The sequence below is a fragment of the Rissa tridactyla genome, chromosome 2 (genome assembly GCF_028500815.1).
Source record: "Rissa tridactyla isolate bRisTri1 chromosome 2, bRisTri1.patW.cur.20221130, whole genome shotgun sequence".
NCBI classification, from domain to species: domain Eukaryota; kingdom Metazoa; phylum Chordata; class Aves; order Charadriiformes; family Laridae; genus Rissa; species Rissa tridactyla.
This window is the reverse complement of record NC_071467.1, coordinates 66,007,603-66,031,731: the sequence shown is the minus strand read 5'-3', so window position 1 is coordinate 66,031,731 and position 24,129 is coordinate 66,007,603. Positions and strand designations below refer to the sequence as shown.

At 43.6% G+C, this 24,129-nt stretch overlaps 1 protein-coding gene across 1 annotated transcript; it reads left to right on the top strand.

Annotated features, from left to right (window-relative positions):
* The first annotated feature begins 1,359 nt into the window (after positions 1-1,359).
* LOC128906317 (interferon alpha-inducible protein 6-like) lies at positions 1,360-5,515 on the top strand. Its single transcript, XM_054193399.1, has 3 exons — positions 1,360-1,545; positions 4,319-4,465; positions 5,324-5,515. The coding sequence occupies exons 1-3, from the start codon at positions 1,398-1,400 to the stop codon at positions 5,350-5,352; spliced, it is 324 nt and encodes a 107-aa protein (XP_054049374.1). The 5' UTR covers positions 1,360-1,397; the 3' UTR covers positions 5,353-5,515.
* The last annotated feature ends 18,614 nt before the right edge of the window (positions 5,516-24,129 follow it).

Here is a 24,129-nt window from a genome sequence, read left to right as displayed (position 1 = left end):
TAATCAGATGTTCCTCTTTACCTATGGGAGGAGGCCCATGGATTTTTAAACGGCCTTATTTAAACTACTGGCTAAGAAAAACTGCTATAAAGGAGCGTGTGCCATTTGCAAAGGCCTGTTCATTAAAGATGGAGGCTCCACTTTAGCAGGATTTGCATAAGGAAGAACAAAACATCTGTGCCAATCTGCTCGCGTGATGCAAGGTCCCCTAACAGTTCCTTCCATAAAGAAATTAATTTCAACCATTGGTTGTTACCAAGTTATTATTTCCAGCTCTCTGTAAACCTTTTTTTTTTTCAGGGGTAGCTGTACCACAGGTGAACTCTGGGTGCTATAACCAACCCAAGTTGCAGTATCTGCATGACCACCACTTTGCTGCCTTTTTGTCTCCTGTCTTTTTGTCTACGGCCAATTGCATCCTGGGCTGCATCAAAAGAACTGTGGCCAGCAGATCCAGAGAGGTGATTCTGCCCCTCTACTCTGCTCTTGTGAGACCCCACCTGGAGTACTGTGTCCTGCTCTGGAACCCTCAGCACAAGAAGGAAATGGACCTGTTGGAGCAGGTCCAGAGGAGGGCCACAAAGATGATCAAAGGGCTGGAGCACCTCTCCTGTGAAGACAGGCTGAGAGAGTTGGGGTTGTTCAGCCTGGAGAAGAGAAGGCTCCGGGGAGACCTTATAGCAGCCTTCCAGTACCTGAAGGGGGCCTGTAAGAAAGCTGGGGAGGGGCTGTTTGCAAGGGCATGTAGCGATAGGATGAGGGGCAATGGTTTTAAACTCGAGCAGGGTAGGTTTAGATGAGACGTTAGGATGAAGTTCTTTACAATGAGGGTGGTGAGACACTGGCACAGATTGCCCAGAGAGGTGATGGAGGCCCCATCCCTGGAGACATTCAAGGCCAGGCTTGATGAGGCTCTGAGCAACCTGATCTAGTTGAAGATGTCCTTGCTTACTGCAGGGGGGTTGGACTAGATGACCTTTAAAGGTCCCTTCCAACCCAACACTTTCTATGATTCTATGATTCTTTACTCAGAGTTGTATTAATTCTTAAAATGAGGGTCTGTCTTCTATGGGTGCAATTCAGTACAATCGAGTGCAATCCAAAAGAAGCAAAGTTCTCAGACACATCAGTGGCTAATCAATGATTCATACGCTACTAATTTGTTTAAAGTATCATAAGTGGAAATTAATTGGTTTGCCTAAACTTCACCCTGACAACAGCAAAAAAAAAGCATGTTCCAAAGTTCAGTTTCTTTTCCCAGATGAGGATCAGTTTTGGTTTCATTTCTTTCTGATCATGGGAGCAGTTTCATTTCTCTGCTGTTAGCTAGACAGTGTATAAAAAGATTGGCTGAGCCTTGCAGTGCTTCAGTGGATTCCACACCATCAGAAACAGAAATGTCCGACCAAAACGTCCGCAACGCTGGTTTCACTTCCTCCGGGATCAGAGGAGGATCGCTTGCTTCATCGATGATGTCCCAAGAAGCAAGAGCGTCTGGTGGAGGTGTGCATTCTGGAGGCCCTACCTCTACTCTCCAACAAATGGGTATGAGCAATTTCGTGTGTTTGTGGTTTTGTGGTTCAGGGCATAGGGAAAAACAATTAATTTTTTTCCTTGAAAATCAGCTTGCCAATTGATCTCTTCTGTCCTCTATTCCTGTATAGCACTGAAGACAAAAAATTCCTATATTTAACCACATGTTATGAGTGGGATGCTATTAAGGGTGTTTTCTGTGCAGGTAGATACGCACGAATGTACACATACATATGTGGTATTCATGACATTCAGGGCAGCATTTATTTGAAGTTTGTGCTATCTCTCCGTTCTGCTAGGAATCATCAATAATACGGAAAGTCACGGTAGCAATAAGCAATGATACACTTATGCAAGAACATGATCTGTGTACCTACATTTCATATAAATTACCAGACTTCCCTTGCTCTTTACTCACATACATCCATACAGTAAGAACGCATAAAACCTTCCACAAATGCTATAGCAGAGGGAAATTAGCTGCAGTCCAAGAGCTGAATTCCCGAAGGGAATATATACACATCCTTGACAGCACATATCTAACTACTAAAATTAGGCATAGGTGGCTTCCACATGAGCTAACCCTGCAGGTGCTTGCCTTTCTGTCGCATGCACAGAGCAATCCCCGACCTGACGACTCTAAGCAGCTTGGCACTTGTTTAACCCCAGATCCCGTGGGATTCATGCACAAGGTATTCTCCCCGCCAGTCCTGCCTGTGTGACCTGATTCAGCAGGCAGCCTCTAAACAGGCATAACTCCACGGAAGAGAGTGCCCCATGCAATCCTGCTTTACCTAGCAGCACAGTAGTTAGTTTGTTGACCTTGGATAAAGGCTTCAAAACGGTTTCTGCCTAGAGCTCTTGGACCCACATCTCCCACGTGTCAGGGGTGTGCTAAGCAGCAGGCTGGTTATAGGTGAGGATCTCTGCCATATTGGTCAGCCGCTGGTCTTCTCCTTTTATAGTTAGCAGCTAGAAGTCTACTGAAGGATGGAGCTGAACCTGACTCTTCCAGCCATAAAGTGGGTGGTTGGCCAGGTGAGCTGGCCAGGGTCTAGATTTAGGTCTTTTAATAGTAAAAAATGCGATAAGCTTGATTGAGAGGATACTCAAGTTTGGTTTTTTAAAGACATGATTTGCATTGCTGCCAATATTATTCATAGCATGAGGCTCTTTAGACAGTGAGGGAATAAGTGACGTGAGGGTCATTTGGAGAGATACTGCGTGTGACTCTTGTGAGGCATTTTGTAATTTTTACTCTGTATGATTTGATCAGTGAGTTTAGATTACTGAATACGGTGTTTATTGAATATTCAATAGCAAAGAGCTTAAGGGATGGTAGCGGCAGAGGGACGGAATGTGAGAGAGGGTCAGGAGAGGAGGAGGACCGAGACAGGGAAGAGCAGAAGAGCTGCTCTCAGGTGCCATGCTGCATTAGCAGCAGAAACCCTAGTACATGGGAGATGCCAATTACTTAATTTAATCATATACTAGAGCAGAGTCAGATGCAAAATCTTGCCTTCTGCTACAAATATGGGTTGTAAAGCAGTACTCAGCACACCCATAACCAGTGTCAAACTCTTCAGTGGTGATGCCCTATAGAGAATATGAAGTTGCTGTTTCTAAACTACAAGGCTGCAGACTTGCATCCCTTCATGTGCTGAGAAGCTTTAGACGAGAGAGAAGCAAAGTAAACATTTAACAACGCCTAACTTTATTCTTGCAGTGTCTATATCAATTATGGACTTTTATGAAAACCACTGTTTTGGTCAGGAGAAATCTGCGTGAGTCAAGGAAGCCTTAGCCATGTCTACAGGAGATATTCCAAAAGAGCTTTTATCCATGTGAAAAATGCTCGCTCTGTAACATTGCCAAGGCAGGTGTGAGCTTTGGCTCCCTGCAGCAGGAGAGCTTGCCACACATTCTTTGCCTGATTGAGAGCTAAAAGGGCCTGATTTCATTTCCGCAGGTGCTCACTGAAATCTCTCGCTCTTCAAACACATCTTCTTAACCTTTTCATTCAGACTGTAACCCTTCCTCCCCCCCAGAACAAACACGCTCGAAGGAGCGGCTGATTCTGCAGCAGAGCATGAGTATTGTTCAGTGTCACTTTACAGAAGATGTTATAACAAGCTCATCACCAAAATATTTGAGCATCCTCCAGGAATGCTTTAAGCATTATCACTAACATTTGTCATTGCTAATGCTTTACTCCTCCCTCAGGAGAAGAACAGTTTGCAATGGAATACTTTGCTTAAGGCTTATTTGTAATGAGATGGAGACATACATATAAATTGGCCACTGGCTACCACAGCTTGCAGTGTTTGAATTCTACAGGTATCTATTATGCATAGGTCTATGCTGTGGAAAGTGAAGTGAAAGGAGCATATCTGTCACCTGGAACAGCGAGCGGTGAGGTCTGCAACAATCCTTAGTTCCTGCAGGGTTTGTTCCACAGTCCTCAAGCAGCTCTTCAGAAAACTGCGATTTCAGCAGAGACAGACTGTGCTGAAACTGTTTTGGAGATCCAAATGTATCAAAAATAGTCTGTGCAAGAGTCGTAGATGTTCTTTGTGTTCTGGGAACAGCCACAAAACACTGCAAATGTCCTTTCCTCAAGGTGGCAGCTAAAAAGCAGTATGCTGATGGAACAAGTCAAGTAATCAGCAGTCTTCTTGTCTTTTGATACGTTTGCTAGCCTTGACTTTTTTAAAAAGCATAGTAGTTTATAATTATCCTGTAAGCTTCCTTCCAGTCAGTAACATCTCCTTTGTAACTGTTGTAGGTGCCAGAGGCTCAACCCATTCATCAGGTTTTACCAGCAGCGGGATCTCCAGTGGATCCCGGGCCTCTCAGATGATGTCCCAGGAGGCCAGATCCTACGGAGGCGGAACTCCCAGGGGCGGTACAACTTCCACTGTCCAGTCCATCTGTAAGTGAGAGGTCCTCCTAATAACCATGAAACAACAAATGACTTCCAAGAAGTCAGCAGTATTTCAGCTCAAGTATACATTTACTAGATGAAGGGATGTAAATAAGAGAAGTGGCTGCGTTGTACTTGAAGGATCATTTCTCCTTGCAGATAGGCAACTAGTGGAAATAACTGTGCCCATAAAGTTGCACAGATAGGGGTGGATAGCAGAGAGAGAAACCTGAAACACATAGTGACAGAAAAAAGGCCAGTGGAAGTTTAGGTGATGCTTTCATCTGCACCACAGTGGAAGTTCATTTAGGTTTTTTTCTAACACAAATTCAGGACCAAACCAAGAGCTTCACATTTGAACATACAAAACAGATATAAGTGTGCGGAAATAGTGAAACATGAGAATGGAGTTATCAAGCTGACAGACAGGAACCATGAGTCCACTTTTTGTGGCCTTTTAGAACAGCTTAGCTTTCTTTCCTTTTGAAAGAAATTCACTGGGTCAAAAGCAGAGGGATCTACCTGCACTTACCAGCTCAAAGCAGAGAACAGCACAAGTTTTCCACATCACCCTGCCACATTAATGTGGCCCACACCTAGATAAATCAAACCAAAGTATGAAGAAGCCTAGTCTATACCTGAATGCATCAGTAAGGAATCTCATTATGGTAGTATCGGTATATGGTAGAGGACTGGAGACAGGACTGGAGTTCTCTAGTTTCAAAAAGTGTTTTTCAAAGTGTAACACAGACCTTTGGTCTCTGACCTGGGAACGTTTGTAACCAATGCTCAGATAGTCTTTATATTTCCCTGTACCGCAACTTTGCTTTATGTTGTTCTCACAAGTTTCTTTGTATTTGTCCTTAGCAACGGGTGGTAAAGGAGGAAGGCGCTGAAGAGAAGAAAAACATCAGTCCGGAATTAAGCTCTGCAACCTTCCTTAACCATCCTTAGCCAACACAGTCATTTGACAACTTCTCCCCTTCTTTCCTCTCGCTGTCACTAATGTGAAACGCAAAGCCTTTTTCACATGCACAAATAAAGTTTACATCAAAACAATGGATTCTTCCGTGAAATAAGTGGGGATGGGGATAAGGGACAGTTTCTTCCTTGGTTAAACATTTTCTGAAGCACAGGCACATACAAATACAAGCTGATAAATGGAAACTAAGGTACTGCAGGGGTGTCTTACAAAAATCCTGGGTTTAGTAACACTAGACTCTCCAATTACAGATAGATTGCTTTATTTATTTATAAAAGCTGATCCCAGTGCAAAAGTCACCCTGTTGTAAGAGAGAAGCATAGAAACACTTGATAAGGGGCATATAGCAGTTCCCTTTGGATGTACTTCTAATGGGACATCAAATTAAATTCTACTTAATTAAAAATACACATAAGCAAATGAGAACGGGTCCCAAGAAATTCCATACCTCGGAGACACAACTGATATTTGTACCCCCTACTGTTTCCAAGGTCCCTCTCACATGAATTTAATTTCAAGTCCCTGTTTGTTTATTGAGATGTGGCAGCTTTGTCACAATTGGACCAGAACTCCTCCTGTAAATTTCTTATGATACCCGAGGACAGATAAAGAAGAGAGCCCATCTTCTCTGGCATAGGTCTCACTACCGGGGCCTCTTGCCCTTCCCCACAGACCTGATTCCTTTCCTTCATATGTACTCATACGATGGTGTTTCCCCAAGTACACATAACATTGTCCATTCCCTATACAAATTCCCACATACCTACCACCTCACACTTCCATCTTCCTCCTGTCTGCCTGGCTCCTCATCCTCCCTCCCCTATCACCTCCCTCCCTCCCTCCCTCCCTCCCTCTGTATTTCTAATAAAACCACACAGTGCAGCTTCCCCTTCCCTCTCCCCATCCCAAGACGAAGGGAGAAAGTCTCACACCCTCAGGCCAGAAGTTATGGGGGGGTTTTGGTTGTGGTGCTGCAGGCAGTGATTTTCTCCAATGGCTTCTGAGTATTCCCATCTCAGCTGCACCTCATCATGGCTGGGAGCCGTGTTCGTACCTGTGCATCTCATGGTCTCAGCTATGGCCTTCTCCCTCCTGCCTGGTCACCTTCCTGAATGAACAGAAGTCAGCGTTTGTCTCCAGTTGCAGCAAGGTTAAATTGAATTATTTGATGAGGGGAGGAGTGCTAGCATGGAGGAGAGGCAAAGAAGAGGGGAAGAAAGGTATCTTCACTTGCTGTGCTACACAAAGTATTAAAAGGTAATTGAAAACCAGTTTCCATTTAATGGGATGGAGCTGCTGTCCTAGCAAGGCGCTATCTTGGGCAAATGCGTAAATACCAGGAGTTGAAGTTATAAAATCATAGAAAGATCTAGTTTCAAAGAAGCCTTGGTGTGAGGGGAACAGGGGCAGTTCTCTAGTCCAACCTCCTGCTTGACGCAGGGTTAACCTTAATGTTAGACTTGTTTGCTCAGGACTTTGTCCGGTCATGTTTTGAAAATCTTTAAGGAGGGAGATGTCACAGCTTCTCTGGGCAACCTGCTCAAAAGTTCCACCACTTTCACAGTTGAGATTTCTTTCCGTATGTTGAAATAGAATTTCCTTTGTTGCAAAGCTGCACTTACTCCAAAGGGTCCTTAAGTGCATACTTAATAATGATGTATTTTAGGCTTTTCCGCTATAGAGATTCACCAATAAAATATGCTCTGCTGAACTGACACCTAGGTCTAAAAGTGGTGAAGATGGGACTAGAAACGTGCCTTGCAGAGCTCAGTGCCTCCCAGTGCCACTGCTGAGAATAGACACGCTATTTGCAGATCACGCACCGTCACATCAACAGGAATGGACGTTTTCTCTCCCCCCATACTTTCTGTACAATTACAGATTCAGAGATTTCTTCACACATTCAGTAGCTTATATTTATAAGTTAGCTTTTGCTTTTAAGGGTCTGGAACTGTTTTTTTCACTGCAGCAGTGAACAAAACACGTGTTTGTTTTTTGGGGTTTTTTTTTGTTTTGTTTTGGGTTTTTTTTAAGGTCTGTCACCTTTTAACTTGGCTTGAGTGGTAGTTTACGTGCTCACATGCATGGGAAAGCTTCCCTGCTCATTGCCTGCATGCTGGCTTTCTACTGTGAAAGTGTTACCACTGCCATAAATATCTAATTGTAACATTGCTGTTGTATTCCGTAACAAATAAAGACAAGGAATGAAGAACGCTGTGTCCAGGTGAAATGAAAAAATAAAAATAAAAATAAAATTAAGCTGTTACGGAGAAAAAAAAGAAATGAAGCGTTCATGACTCACAGAAAGCAACCAGCCTGCAAATCTGACTGAGAAACGTGGGGCACTCTCTCTGAAATGGTATTTTAGATGTAATTTTCAGCCTTTCTCCCAGCCTGTCTCTAGTCTCCTCTAGCATCTCTCCAGATCTCTGCCACCTCTCTGCAACAATGATTTTCACACGTGCTCCAGTCACCATTAAGCCCAAGGCAAAAGGTTTGGCCGGACACAAACAATAGGATCTGGAAATCGGTGTCACCAGCCCCCGGAGAGGGAAGGGAGGGGGAGGCTGCTGGTTTTACTCTGACAAAGTTTTTGTCTGGTTCTTCTGTTCTGCTTGTCCCTGCTTGGAGCAGGCCTGGCTTTCCCACTGTCCCCACCAAAACAGCCACCAGTTAAGCAATCTCCTTTCCTTCTCACTTTCAAGCCTGGTCCATAGTCATCCTCAGTCCATTTTACAGCAGCAGCCTCACAACGGCTGCAGGACGCCAGCTGTGTCGGAGCACTTTGCTGGCCCGGGCTCTGCCCCCCCCACGACCTCATGTTACCTCTAAAAAGGGCTGCGGTGGCTTTGTCAAACAGCTGCTGGGGTAGAGGTAGAGAAAGCTGGCTACCTGCCCAAGAGCACAGCTAAATGTTTCTAAAGCACGTAGCGTTCCCCGCTGGCGGCTGCTTCATCACAGTTCTGCCATCTCTAGGCAGGAGGGAGGGAGCATTAGGTCAGCGTAAGGCAATGTGATTTTGACTGAACAGCATTTTATGTCTATTTGCTACAGATTAAAGGACGTAGGCAAGTAAAAGGCAAAGGAGAAGCTGCATCCTGCCTTTATTGATTTTTACAGCTCACCAGTGATTCTGCTTTTGCAGCCTTGTCCGTCCAGCGTGATAAAAATAAAGGCATGGAAACTCTGGATATTTGGCATAGCCTTGGTGTGTACATGCAAAGATGGAGCTGGCAGCTCGCTGGTCTTTAAGTCTGGGCTAATACATGGCTCTAATTAAGCCATCCTACACTTCCCTCTCAAGGCCTAATGCAGCAACCTGTGACTACTAAACTGTAGCTGTGATCTACCAGCAGATCGGTATTCCCTTCTATGCCCTTCGCACTGGCAGGAGGCAGAGCAAGAATGTCTGTCCTGGCTGTTTCCCATGCAGAGATTCCCCCGCGTGCAAATGCCGAGGTACCTGCCAGAGAGCAGCAGGGACCCAGAACCCCACAAGCAGACATTCAAACACCTGCGTTTTAGCTATAATGGTGCTAAAGTGAGTCGTAACAATGAAACTAATGAAAGAATGACAAGAAATAGTAGAAAAAGTCAAACACATACATAATTCGTCAGACAAACAGTTTTGTAAACTAAGGCTGTATTATCTAAGAAACAGTGTGTGACCATTCCATGACAATTAAAAACCTTGTTTCCTATTTACCTGCGGAGGGGGAAGATTTAAAACTGGGTTTCGACTTTAATGTTGGCATTTCTTGACCTCAAGTGTTTTTCCCTTTTTTTTTTTAAAAAAAAAGACTATCATTAGTGAGATCTGAAAAAAGGTATTTATGCCTAAAAGAAAGAAAACCAGTTCAAACCGAAGCGAGGATCCTTAATCAGGTATCTTTTAATTTTTCAGTATTTATGTCATTCTGGCGTTACGGGTTTGGATTATTTTTCCCATCTTTCTGTCATGTTCTGTCGAGAACCAGCCTAGATAGCTTTGCTGAAGCAGGGAGCATCCTCAGCTGCATTTGTGTTCCCTTAACTGAGTCAGCTCTAATAGGTCTAGAGGAGAACAAAGGTAAATGTTTCCTCCTGAAAGCCTTACCCGCAGACCACTTCAGCAAATTCATATGTACGTTACTGCAAAGGAAGTATTTACATTTTTAACAGAATATAATTGAAAAGGTCAAATAACAACAAATATGGCAATCTAAATCCCTCACGTCTCTCAATCAATCTTTCCACAACAAATAGACACCGAGAGAGAGAGAGAGAGAGGGGGAGAGAAAGGAAGAGAGGCAGCCGTGTGTGATTACCAGAGCAATAGCACTGAAGCAACACACTGCAGAAAGCACATAGCCCTCTGCACGGAAATCAATTTCTCCCGTGGGATGGGGTCGATAGTTGTCTGACAGGACAGTATACAGGCCATTTAATAGCATTTTATCTAAATGAATCTATTCCTGCCCCCTCCCCGCCACCAGCCTCACAGTTCATAAGAAGGCTCTCTTAGTAAAATAGATTTATTTGTTTTTTATCATATAACAGGAAAGTATTTATCATTCTGAAGACACTACCATTGTCTATTAAAAATCATTTATCCCTGCTAGTTACTCATTACCTGAAACTCTTTCCCAACATTGTTACTCTAATTAGTTAACTCATGCACACAGCCCATAAAAATCACTTTCAGTTACTCTGGAAACATTTTTCTTGCCCCAAAACATTTTAAACTATAGGTCAGGAAAAATAAGCCCACAAACTCAGCTGACTCGAAGGAGTATTGGTATCCGAAATGACATTTTTACGCAAGAAAAAGCTTATTTTTTGAGTAATGCATTATACAGAGAGATCAGTTGTCCAGTGTATCTATTTTAATAGTACTTAATAAATAATAAATAATAAAGCCAAGATGATCTCTTTAGTGGATATCCGTGTGAAGTAAATGGTAATGAATGAGAACCCCTAACAAGCATAATTCCAACGATGGATCTTCGGCGCTCTGGGAGTTTGGTATTGTGCCCCAAAGGCTCTTGTAAATCCAGCTGCAGTTCTTGCTCATCATTTAGAAGATTAGGGGCTGATAAGCGACAGTCAAGCCTTATTAGAACAGGCTAAGGCAACAGGAAACATTAATTGGGTAATTTAATGCACAAGGAGACAATAAATGCCTGCATTGTGGTTCAGATGCTGTTTCCTCTATTGATTTGTTCATGTCTTATTTTGTGAAATTCTCACAAATTCTTGGTGAAGAGACTTTAAGACAAATGCTAAATTTTAAAATACCAGCATACTTTTGTTATTTCCTATGGCTTCCCCTTACCTCCTGCCTTACTAGAGGGGCCCATCAGTAGTCCTGCCCTTGGAAGCCACAGAATGAACGCTACTCCCTTGCCCAAGGTCTCCTCCAAAAAAGGAGGGGAGAGACCCAAGGTACAACACCTATCTGCAGTGAAATGGTGTCTCACCATCTTACGTGTGTTACAGTTTCACCACAGCAGCTGCACACAGCAGGAGCGCTCTGTGACTTTGGGAGGAAGTCCAGTCTTTCTTTTCCTCTAGAAAGCTGGGAGCACTTAACAAAGCCTCCTTCTCTCTCCCTGTTCTGGAGGAGATGTAGAAATCACTGACCGATCTTCCTCTGGAAGTGAGGAACATGAGAGGACAATCCTGACACAGGTGTTTCTTCCCTGCTTAATGCCAGAATTAATCTGCTCATGTGTGGATTCACTCAGTGCCCTCAGAAGTGGATATTGGTGCCTGGAACTCCAGAATCTCCTCGTTTGGATTCCATTCAAAGATTTTCTTGTCCGAGATATCTTTCCCACAGCTGAACAGGAGGGAAGAGAGGTTCTCTTGCAGTGGAAGAAATGCAACATGAGAAGGGGAGAGTCTTTCCTTTACTTAGCTGACCTAGGCACTCTTTCCCTCTCATTTTCCAGCACTGTAACTTGGAAGATAGGGGGTGATAATTCATGGACGCTTTATTTCAATAATTTACAGTTGTAGCAATTTAAATATTAAAATGCAGTTTGAAGGCATGCAAGCATCATTAATTTCAAATAAACATTGTCCATTATGCTCTGTTCAGCATCACCCAGTCTCACTTTTTGTAGTTCTATTCCACTTTTAAGAGTGGCTTTTGAACCATTCCTTTCAGAGATTCCCAGCCACAGCCTCTCCCTTCCGCCCAGCAGCTTGGCACTGTTCCTGCTGTGAGCAAGGTCCCTTATGTCTGTGGCCCTGGCTGGGAGGTCACTCCTTGCTGCCTACTGCAGCAAAACTCACTGTGGGCAGAGCACCCCTACACTTCAAGCTTCTCCAGTACTGTCATGTTTGAGGTTGGTGTCCTCTGCACACCTCCCCCTCTTTAAGGAAGGCGGTAGCCTCTCTGACTCCATTTAGCATATGACATGGTGCTGCAGGGTGCCCATGAACAGATCCCTAAAGTCATGGAAGCCTTGGTAGAAGAGGTAGGATCCACCAACAGCCCAGCACAACATCCTCTCCACCACCACGTTAACCAGCGCTCTAGCTGCCCTCTTTGCGTCTCCTCAAGGATCGACCAAATCACAACAATCTGAGACAGTCCACTGGACCAAAAATAGGAAACGTGCACATCTTCTGGTTGGTACAGTCCTTCTTTGTACATGCACTGAACACTACACAGGACAGCCAGTGGCGGATCTATTCTGCTGGACAAGGTACAAGGATAAGTCAAGGCAGATCTCCACATCTCAGAAGATCTGACAGTCTCCCTGGAGGAAGACCAAGAAATTCCTTTCAAACCAGCAAGTAGGTACCCAGTAGCTGGGTTAAGCAGGTTAGCCCTTTTTCTCTTCTGGAGAGAAGGACACCCCAATGCTCCTTCTCTGGGCTTTCATTCTGCTGAAGTTCTGAGTGTTGCAAGCCCATTAAATTGTGCAAGCTGCCCACAACTGCCCAGCTCCTTAGGGCCTTCCACATTAAAGAGACACAATTAATAGTTCCATTTAAATACCCAGTAATACAAAAGTTTATAAGAACATTCTGTTATAAAAGTAGTCATCATTAATGATTACAGTAATTAAATTTAAATAGTTCCCCATCGTTCTTTATATCGGTTTGGGGGGAAAAAAGAGCATTGAAATATACTCTAGTTTAGTGCTCATCTAATACAAGCAATATTTTGTCTAAGCTATCTTGTTTTTACCCATTGTTTGGTGGTTCTTGATTTTTTTTAAAGAGTGCCTGAACGTGAAAATAAATAAATAAATAAATAAATAAAATTCCCTTAATGTAGTAAAGTTTCATACAAAATATTGTCCCTAAGGAAAAAAAGTGTATGCTACAAAAACAGTTCTTAAAATTCAGATGTTGCTTTTTGCAGTCCTTTGCAATTGGAATTTCCACCCAGCCAAGATTTTTACTGGCCAGTTTTAAGCTACCTCTACAATTTATGGTTATACATAAACAGTTCTGATTTTAATTGCTATCAACTTCTTATACTTGATAGATGGTCCTAAACATTTTTTGCCTCCAGAGACTATTTACTTTGCCAAGTATTGACACACTTTCAAGATTTATACTTCTCTAAGGAATGAAGTTTACAATAAAATATAATGTATTCCGTGGCTGTGAATGGTAATGTTACTAAACAATCTAAAGATATTTCACAACTGATAGCTATTTCCCTTTCATGTTTTAGTCCTACTACAGACTTAGGTTTTTAAAGAAAACTAAAATGCCTAATTTGCCTAATCTAATCTTTCAGAAATCCGATATGACTTAATTTAGGTTTCCTCCCACTAGTGACATTATTGGACTAATGATTACATTTTCATTTTTCCCAATAATTATTTTAAGAGGGTAACTCTTGTGGAAGGGATTCATTCACTTATGCGTTTGGAATAACCCCTTACAGAGCTCAACTACCACACTGCCGTCGGAAATAGGAATTGTTACAAAAGTGTAAAATACAATGTCAAACGTACCACTAGTTACTAATTGTTAGACAAACACAACTTGGTAGATGAACAAAGTCGTATCTAGACATTTGGATGCAGTTTGCTGATGGCAGTCACAGGTCACACTGCCTAGAGAAAGCCCCGAGGACACGGAAGGGCTCTTAGAAAAAAATACATCAAGTTGTACCATCTCCGTGCAACTCCTGTTGCATTTCTGCAGAAGTAGCATCATCGAGCACTACCAGTAGCTCTTTTAAAATCAGCTGAACAGATGTCCAGCACTGAAACAATTCATGCATGTTACTGTAGTGACGAAGTGCAGTGCTCAGCCTTCTTTTTTTCTTATTTTCTTTTTTTTTTCCCCAGCCATTTCAGCTCTTTAATATAGCTTTCTATATTAATCTATTTTGTAAATAGCTAATATAATGTCACACAGCTCCTTTGCAAAGGAATAGGAAAGACAGCTCTGGGTTGCTCTCCTTTTATCTTATTATAACCACTTCTCAAAGATGAGCAGGTACCCCAGCAACAGAAGGAAACACGCTCCACATGTACCTTGACCCGTCTTCCTCACTGACTGGGGAACGGAAAGGATGCGGTCCACGAGGGTCTGTAATTTCCCTGGAGTAGGTGGTGATGCAGCTTGTACAAGAGTAATTGTTGTAAATTTTTGAATTTAAACATCCCCGGGCCTGCCCTTGGTGAGACTGTAATTCCAGGTTACTTGTCTTTTGCCCTGGAGATTGAGGAGATGTTCCCTACAATTTCTACAAGAGATGCTAAAAATTCTAGGAATAAATGAGCTTGTCACGTAATAATTTCTATAATTACTCATTTGGGGTCCTTGCCCTGGCCATCCTGCCTCTCCCGCCCATCTTGCAAGGATTTTTCTAGAGCAAATAGTGGTTTAAACTGCAGACAGAATAAAAACCGAAGAAAGCAGAAGAACAGAAGTATAAAGAGAAAGAAAAGAGCAGTTGCTTAAATCCGTTGATAACCAGATATAGAAATAACAAATGAGAATGATCAGAAAAATGAAGAGAGACCAAAAAGGAAAATATTCTTACAGATTTCATCCCTGTAGGAGAAAGTAATAGGAATGAAGATTATGGTTCAAAAAGTCTGTAAATGCTTACTTAAGCAATTGTAAGCTTACTCAAGCTTTTATACCCAAATGCTTAAGAAGTTCTTCATGTTCCATCACCATGAAGTTAGTTTTTACTTGGGCCTGGCAGTAAGTGTTGCAAAGATTTTTTGGAATATCACTAATGAACTTCCAACAAAAATTTTATTAGAAAGTAAATTAACATTAGAAATCTATTTCAAGACATAAAACTAATAATTTTTCTGTAGTGCATTTTATTTATTCCTTTTCATGTGAGGATATAAATCTGACAGCAATTTTATACCGGTCCAATAGAGGACTTATAAAAGACAGTGGATGAGATAATTAATTTCTGATTCTTCATGTTGATTTTATCTTTACCATAAATAGATTATGAAAAAAATCTGTTCCATGGCTGGTGCTTTTCTGATGAATTTTAAAGTACGTGTGGAATATTCTTAAGAAGAGAGATACCAAAAATACAAATTTAGTGTTATTGACTCCTGTTGGCTCCTGTGCTTAAAAATGGTACAGACACACAGAGGTTAATGACATATGATTTTCAGATAATCTGTTTTTAAACTGCTGACTTGGAAGCTGTGAGATTAATAGCACTGAGAACACCTAAAGGTAATAGGATTACAATTTAATATTAACTAAGTGTTTCTTGGGGGTCTGCTGTAGCAGTGCCTCATCCCTGGGATACACTAGAGTAATTAGTCTGCAGTGGCATACAGTGGTGATGCGTGATAACTGCAGCTTTTTCCTGCTGCAGTTAGGGATTTCCATTCACGGGTAATTAGTCTTTATTCGTAATACCCGTCATAAACTGGCACAGAGGAAGCTTGCCATGTTCTTGTTATAAACTGATGCTGGTCAGGAAAAGACCAGTTCTCAAAGGGTCCCATACTGAGCCAAATGCACAAGGAAAGATTTGCTTGCTTTTCTTACAGGTAGCAGAATTGCAAAAATTATCTTCTCTCACATCTGCTCTGCTCCAGGACTGGTGATATTGCACAGTCTCTTTAGGGGAGCCTGTTGTAGCCCTGGGTGGCCAGAGGTGATGGGTGTTGTGCTGGTGCAGGACAGAAGGACAAAGGGAGTGGCAGCTCGTGCCCTACTATCATCTAAATCTCTAATTTTTTCTTCCTCCTTCTGCTAATTAAATGTATCCATGTGAAAGGAGTTGGCCTCCTCCATCCCATGTTGCCATTCCGTCTGGGATGACAGGGTAATTTGGCTCTGCTGGCACATAGGATTGCCCGAGGAAGCCACGCCTGAAACAGCAGTCACAGCTCATCAGAGCAGGATCGTGCTGGTTGTGGAGACTTTCCTCCTGCTGTAGGAGTTTGTAACAGAAGCATTAAGGCAGCACAGCTGAAGAGCAAGTGGAAAAGGACCTGAGGACACAGCAGAGCAAAGGCTACAGCACCAACTTTTATTTGTAAACAGGAGCACAGTCAGCAGCAGGCAAGCTCCTCAACATGGAAGGTGGTGTTGACATCAAGACCAAAAGGCCTGTGCCTCAATAAGGCCAAGGTACAGCTAGGTCAGCAGAGGACCTAGATGGGAGGATGGCAAAAAAGGCACTTTGTACCTGGCGTTGCTCCTCCTGCACGCACAACATCACTAGAAGGATGCCCAAATCGTGGAATGGGAACAATGCTCAGTAAACTACGCTTAATATTTACAGGGCCAGAGGGTTAAAGAAGCATTCCCAAGCAGAAGATACACTAAATATCAATCCCTAGAGGATCGAACAGACCCGCCCAACAAACCACTTCACGACGACCAGTCCCTGCCAGCCCCAGGAGTGCAGCGAGGACACTGCAGCCACAGCCCCTCGTCCTCCAGGTGACACAGAGCAACTTCTACCCATCTGGGTCTTGTGGACACGTACATCTCGCTGCTTGTATGCAGGCTTGATGAGTCAAAGCTAGGAGAGCACTGTATATTGGGGAAGCGAAACAAAAGCGTTTTAAGTTAGAAAAGTAGGCGAGGAAAGAAAAAACAACCCCAGCCTCCCTATACATATTCATAATCCTTTGAGGGGGATTATTTTAATAATCTCAGTTTGCAGGATGTCCTCACAAAACACAAACTTGAGAATTTTATGTACTTCAAGGACTGCTTCCCATAGAACTTTAGTGGGATAGTTTAAATGATGTTATTTGTGCATTTCAAATTCTGCCTTTCAGGTAATGCAGAGTTTTGAACCAGTAACTTCTGCAGTTCATTTAGAAAATTCAGATTCATAGAAGATCTCATGTACTGCATCCACTTAAAAGTAGTGTTGTGCTCGGTATGGATGCCCTCCATACTTTCATTCAGTTCAACTCTTCAAATATCCAGCTATTTTTACACAGTAATTTTGACTCCTTTGCTTGCTAGGGGATGTCATTATACCAGTAGGAAAAGAGTTAATGATGTAAAAGGCATAATGACTCCAAGAGTGAAAACCAGTAACAAATCCATCAATGTAACACATAGAAGAGAAAAAAAGGACTGGGGGTCTAGTCACAATTTCTCTCAATTTCAAGACCTCTGCGGTTCAATGCAGTTAGCAGATGTGAGCCTACTTTTCACTCATGGTAGCCCTGTGGCAGTACCCTGAGGCAGAAAATGTTATCTGGGAGCAGCTGAGGGCATGAGGAACCTGAAGAAGCGGTTCACGGCCACGCAGCAGAGGAGGGAACCTGGGACTTCCTAGATGACGCTGGTACAGACCTTTTTTTTCCCACCTAGGGAGCCACAGAGGCTCAAAATACACCTCTTAAGTCACTCACATGACAAGAGCCACTGCCTGTCCCCACTTCTCGACCCTCTGCTCCCCCACTGGTGCATTCCAGGCTCCATATGTGATCCCTGCCAAAATCGGCTCTAGCTGTGCCGTGGTTCCCTTCCACTCATACGTGGGCTCCCCTTGTTCAGAGGCCTCTGTCAGAAACTCGGTCCTGCAGCATCAGAGGCACGCAGAGGAAACGGAGAACGAATTGCCCAATATCAATGAAACACACAGTAAAAATATGTGACCGCCTGCAAACAAACACCGGTAGAATAAAGAGGAGAAGAGATGAAAGGGAAGGTAGGATGCACGTTTACGAGGGTAAAAGCAATGGCAGCAAACGTCTGGACTGAAGGGAAAAAAACCTAAGTAAGGAACAGCCATAAGCCTCCCTACCTGAGAGGGTAAGGACAACACCTGAGCACACAGTTGTCCTTGTAACCACTTCGTAACAACAATGGGTCATAGAAATGCTGGCCAGAAGGGACCTCTGGAGGTCATCTCCACACTCAAGGTGGGACTGTTGCCTGCACTAGAGCATATCAACTTTGTCCAGCTGAGTCCTGAAAACCTCAAAGGATGGAGGTATCTTGAAATGTTTTCATGTGCCGTCATCGCCACTGATTTCAACAGAATCAGGAAATTTAAACTCATACAAAAACCTGTGTGTAAAACCATAAAGCTAAACAGTTATTTTTGAACCTGAGAGAATTAAATTTATGTAAGCTGTTACAGGAGTATCAGCATATCTTGTACAGGCTGGCTTACCCCTCCTTCCCTTTCTGAGCCATGGAAGCTTCTGTAGGTGCACCTGTGCAACGGTCTTGTCCCTTGTAAGCAGGAGAAGAGTAGTGACAGGACAGCATCCATTGCAGAACTATAACAGTGTATCTGCGGTGCATAAAGGAGTGTTTCAATGGATGCCTTCTTGTGATATTTGTGAAAGCAGGCAAGCGGCCGTTCACTACGTATGGTGACCAGCTCGGCCACCCAGCAGTTGTTTTAGACCATTGCTACTGATAGTTACATGTAGTGAGCTAGCTCGCAAAAGTATTAAACATTAATATATTTCAGTTGTGCCTATAGACCGTGCATTTTAAATAGACGCTGCTATACTCTCCCAGTGGAAAGATTTCTTTTACTTTAAGAACGTATAGGGCTGTGCTTTCAGTACTTTTTTCTTTGTTTAACAAGAAGCTCTCTTACTGAAAACCCAGTAGACCACAAAACCAGTCAGGGGCTTTTATCCAGGATGTCTGACCCATCACCTGACAATAATTAGTTCAGGTTAATTACAGCAAATCTGTAGATTTGCAGCCTGAAATCATCTCATCCCCTAAGCTGAACCCTCCAGAGGTTTCTTTTATGAGCTCTGCATCCTAAGGGTGGACTTAAAGTAATGAATTTGTCTCTAATAAGATTCATAGGTTTGTTCCCTAAGCAATGGTGTCAATTATAGAATCTAACACTGATGGCTTATTTTGTTGAAAATAGGGAAATAGAGAGTTTTTAATGAAGCATGCAGGTTTTTTAACATTTTTGTTTAACTCTTTGCATTTTCAAAAAGTATAAAAATACAATTATGCGAAATATGGCACCACTTTCTATGTATTTCTGTGTGTGCCAACAGCTAATTTCCTTCTGCTCTATAATGGAAAAGGTTAATGTAATGACTCTGAGATTTCATTTGGAAACGTTCCAGAAGAGTGTCTGAGTATTTGCTGCTCTTAATGGCAGGAAGTAATAAGTGAGGTTATGTATTGGTGAAAAATGTTTCATGTACTGAGAAGATTAATACTGGAGAGAGGCACAGGGGACACAAGCCTGAGGCTTCCTCCTCAATTCTGACACAATATAATATGTCCATACTTGATACGTGCCCTTCTGTAGTTAGTTCTTAATCATTAACAAAGCAGACAGTAAATCTCTGGGGGACGTGGTATCGGGAGAGGAGAATGAACCAGCCGTAGGATTCTCTTCTCTCCTACAAATGAGTGGCAGGCACCTCCAACTGGGAACACCGGACCAGATGGTACTGGTACCAACAAGGTATCTACACAGCAAGATGATGCCGTAACAGCCTTCGAGGGTTCAACTCTGTCCTGAGCATTTCAGTGTCTGTACCAATTTTTGTGCATACTTATTGTACTTGGGATTTCTGGAAGATGAACCACCATGTCACAGCTTTATTTCAGCATTTTATTTCACATTAATTGTATTACTTATGAAAGATTTAGCATTATTGCATATGAAAGATATAGCCCCTTCCTTCATTTCAAATTTCTCAAATTTACTTTTTAATTCAGATCCCATTCCTGTTGTCTGAGTCAGTCCAAGTCCCAAAACTAAGGTTTCAAGCTCATGAGAAATAGCTCCAGTCATTTATTTTACTAATTTTACTAATTAAATTATTATTTTGCTTTTAATTATGTTGGAAGCAGACAAAACATTCCAGGATGCTCAACTCCACTGGAAAGAGATGGATGAGGTTGGACCTGGAAGAGGGCAAATGTGTCAGCAGCCACCCCTGGGAGGGTGGATGTGGCTAAGAGGCACAGTACCTGTACACCTACAACAGCTCCTAACGTCTAAAACATGATATCCCTGAGCAAGGTAAACCACTAACCCTCCACAAGAGCAGGTTCTGCTCCCTGGCCAGGGATCGCCCAGGCAGGTCAAAGCGAGCCACGTCTTCAGAAAGACTTTTAGATCAGCTGTGGTCTGTCTGCACCTTCAGCTGAGGGGAGAGGGGGGCCTCCACGCCCGTGTGGTTCTTGGGTGCCCAGCTGAGCACAGAAATCACCGTCCCAAAAGGGGAGTTTGGGTCAACATGGGTACAGACGGTTGGGTTGAACATAAGAGACTCGTGTTGGGTACATGAGACAAGCATCAGGCGGGACAGACTGCCATGTTCACTGATGGTCTAGCTCTCACTGGGAGTGGGGATTGAGGGCTGTTATTTCTCACTGAATGCTCACTTTTTACTGACTGTCATGCACAATCTTCCACTGATCTCCGATCTGAAGGCTGCTTACCTAACGAAGTCTATTTCGATGCACGTTTGAAGCAATAAAGGCATCCATTAGGAAGAATAATATTTAGAAAAGGAAAAAAAAATGCACTGGAGATGCAAGATTAAAAAGAAAACTCCCTTCTCTAGGTTAAGCACTGATCAGACGCTTGCAGTGACACACTTTTTAAGCTGGAAAACACTGAAGTGCTGTATTGGATTTATGTGGCAAGGTTCTGGTAGCGGCAGGGCTGCAGGGTGGCTTCTGTGAGAAGACAGAAGGAGCTTCCCCCATGTCGGGCAGAGCCAGTTCCAGCTGGGTCCACGACAGAACCAGCACTGGGCAAAGCTGAGCCTGTCAGCAACCCGGGTGGTGCCTCTGTGGCAACGTATTTAAGAAAAGGTAAAAAACGCCGGGCAGCAGCTGTGAGAGAGGAGTGAGCAGATGTGAGAGAAACAGCCCTGCAGACACCAAGGTCAGTGAAGAAGGAGGGGGAGGAGCCACTCCAGGCACCGGAGCAGAGATTCCCCTGCAGCCAGTGGGGAAGCCCATGGTGAGGCAGGCTGACCCCCTGAAGCCCATGGAGGCCCATGGTGGAGTTGATATCCACCTGCAGTCCATGGAGGACCCCACACCGGAGCAGGTGGATGTGCCCTGAAGAAAGCTGTGAGCTGTGGAGAGCCGGTGCTGGAGCAGGCTCCTGGCAGGACCTGTGGAGAGAGGAGCCCACGCTAGAGCAGGTTTGCTGGCAGGACTTGTGACCCTGTGGGAAGGACCCATGCTGGAGCTGTTCATTAAAAACTGCAGCCCATGGGCTAGAAACTGGCATTGTCTCTGACATAAATGAGGGCCAAGATGATCGCTATATTTAGGCTTCTTTTACGGTCCTGCCTATTAGAATTGCAGGGCTGAATGACAAATGCTGCAAAAATTGGCAATGCTGAATTTCGGTCTAACCTGAGACAGAGCATGACGACATGACACTGGAGCAGGGGAAGAGTGCGAGGAGAAATGAGCGGCAGAGATTAAATGTTATGGACTGACTGCAGCCCGCGTTGCTCGGGGAGGGGATGTAGGGGAGTTGGGAGTGAGGTTGAGCCTGGGAAGGCAGCTGGGGGTAGGGAGAAGGTGGTTTTAGTTTTGTTTTTACTTCTCACTATCCTCCTCTGCTATTAATTGGCAATAAATTAAATTAATTTCTTCAAGTAAAGTCTGTTTTGCCAATCCCAGTAATTGCTGAGTGGTGTCCTGGTCCTTACCTTCACCCATGAGCCTTTCATCCTATTTTCTCCCCCTGTCCCGCTGAGGCAGGGAGTGAGAGAGTGGCTGGCTGGGCATCCGGTAGCCAGGCAAGGTCAACCCACCACAAGTACCAAGACCTAAGCCTTTAACGGAAAAATTACTTGAGTTCCTATTTTCCCAACAGGGCCCAGGATTGTATTTCTGGAGAAGGAATCCCATGCCTAAGAAAGGAAATGAATTGATCGCTTGTCTCAGATGGTGAATGCTTCAATATCAGCTGCTGTTTTCTCTGTTTCAGGGCAGGGATCTGGACCTACAAATCGGGTGTTGTACATGTGTATCCACTCTGCTTGACAGAAGAGAGGGTCTATGTCAGCCTGTCCGTAAGTCGAGCTGCCCTCTTACTCGTTCATGCAAAAAGTCAAAATATTGAAGACTGTATCTACAGCCTGGTAGTTGCAGCGCTTGTCTTAAACACAATTTGGACCTGAGGCTTGTATTACTGAGGGGAGGCGAGGGTAGGAGGATCATATTCGAAAAGGCTCAATTTTCTTCCAGTGTTTAACCAAATAAAAATTCTCCAATCCCTCACATCTCTCAGAGAACTAAAAAAATGTTTTTCAGGTGGCCCTGGGGACTGACAAGTGGTATTAATTACTTAGAAAACTATCTTGGCCACCTCTTTGAAAACATTTCCATTACAAAGTTATAAGGCAGAGTTTTAGTTAGGGGAGGCACATGCTGTGCTCGGTTCTGTTAACTCAGTGCTGCAACATCCTTTGCCGCATTACAACCTCTCCCCGTAGAAAGACGACAGAAAAGCTCAGGTGTGCAGAATATCCATCTTTTAATCCTGTATTGCAGTCAGAACCCTCCTCACTTGCAACCTGTAACCTGTTAATTGCCTTACCCTCATTTATATGATAAGTGGTTCATTTCCTTTATTGTGATTGAATCCCCTCCCTATATTACAGGAAAACTGGAGCTGCAGAGAGTGCTTGATTGGATTTCAGTGCTGTAGGCCATTTCTTAAACAGGTTACAGGTTGACAAACATAGAAGGGGGATCAATATCCATCCTTTGCCTCATTGACAAGCTAATCTTTTCAGTAAACATTTCATCAGTACCTGCCATTTGTATACATACCTGCCTCGTGAGGATGGAGAAAGCTCTGCTTTATAAGGTTTAGGTAACTAATAAATGAAAAGACAAGAATATAAATGGGGCAAATCATCAAGATAGCGTTTTTAGGAAAATAGCCTTTCATTGCCTGCAGAGTGCAACTGAGCACGTTTCCAACCATTCTTAATTTTAATTAGGTTGCATTACACTCAGACCTGGTGTCAGCTTCTGTTTCTGTAACTTGGCTTGCGCCGCTCTCTGGGAAAGGTCTGCCCCTCAGCCCGAAATCTCCAGCCACGTTACAAATGCTTTTGAAGATCAAACACGCTGGAATTAGAGACATTAAACGAGCTCAGCAAATACAAGAGGGCAACTAAACTGCCCCTTTTCAATGCACGGGGCCTGCCCGCTTTTTGCTTGCTTTTTCACTCCGGCCTCGACGAGAAGGGCCACCACGCTCAGAAAAGCGACATCCCCCTCTCTTACCAGAGCTAGCAGGACTATTTTGAGTGGAGGTTTAACAAAGTCGAGGCTCTACTAATCACTTAAAACTCATGAGTCACACTCCGAAAGAAAGCAAGCGAGTTATGTTAGTGTGTTTGGAGACATCTTTTTTTGTTTGCTTTTGTGTCACATGTTGAAGTCTCCTTCCCCCACAAGGACGTGGGCTAGAAACTGGCATTGTCTCTGACATAAATGAGGGCCAAGATGATCGCTATATTTAGGCTTCTTTTACAGTCCTGCCTATTAGAATTGCAGGGCTGAATGACAAATGCTGCAAAAATTGGCAACGCTGAATTTCGGTCTAACCTGAGACAGAGCATGACGACATTCCCTGCGGGGTCTGGGGTGAAGGAAAATGGACAGCAAACATGAAACTTTGGGTCCACAAGAAAAGAAAATAATTCAGCTGTTGATACCTTAGTAATAAGTTTATTACTATCTTCCTACCTTGAGTATCAAAGAAAGTTGAAAATACTGATGCAAACAGGCTGTAAAGCATGGCAGGTAACCAATTTCTTTTACAAAGCCCTTCCTCTGCTTCTAGGATCCAAAGCTACTCCTGGCTGTAGTAGAGGACTGTGCCGTTTCCTCTCGCGCTCCTGAGATACAGCCAGCAGAAGGATGGACACATGAAAACAAAACAGCTCCTTTCCACGTAGGCAAGTCTCCCTCCATTGCTCCAGCCTCAGCCTTTTCGCCGGGGCTGGCACCAGCGGCCGTGCTGGTGCAAACTGGCCATTGGTGCACGTCCTACTTTATCTGAGCTGCTTCTGATCACAGTTCCAGGGCCTGGCTTTCCTCTAGCTTTAGGCAACATTAAGGCTTCGGCTTCTAGACCCATCTTCATGGAGAGCTGCCAGCAGGTGGCTGGGATGGGAGATAACGGTCCTATGCATTCATACCAACCCACCTAGGATATGGTACCAACGCTGCTTACAGTAGATATTTGTTCGTTTTAACGTTTTTAATTTGCCATCTTGCCAAG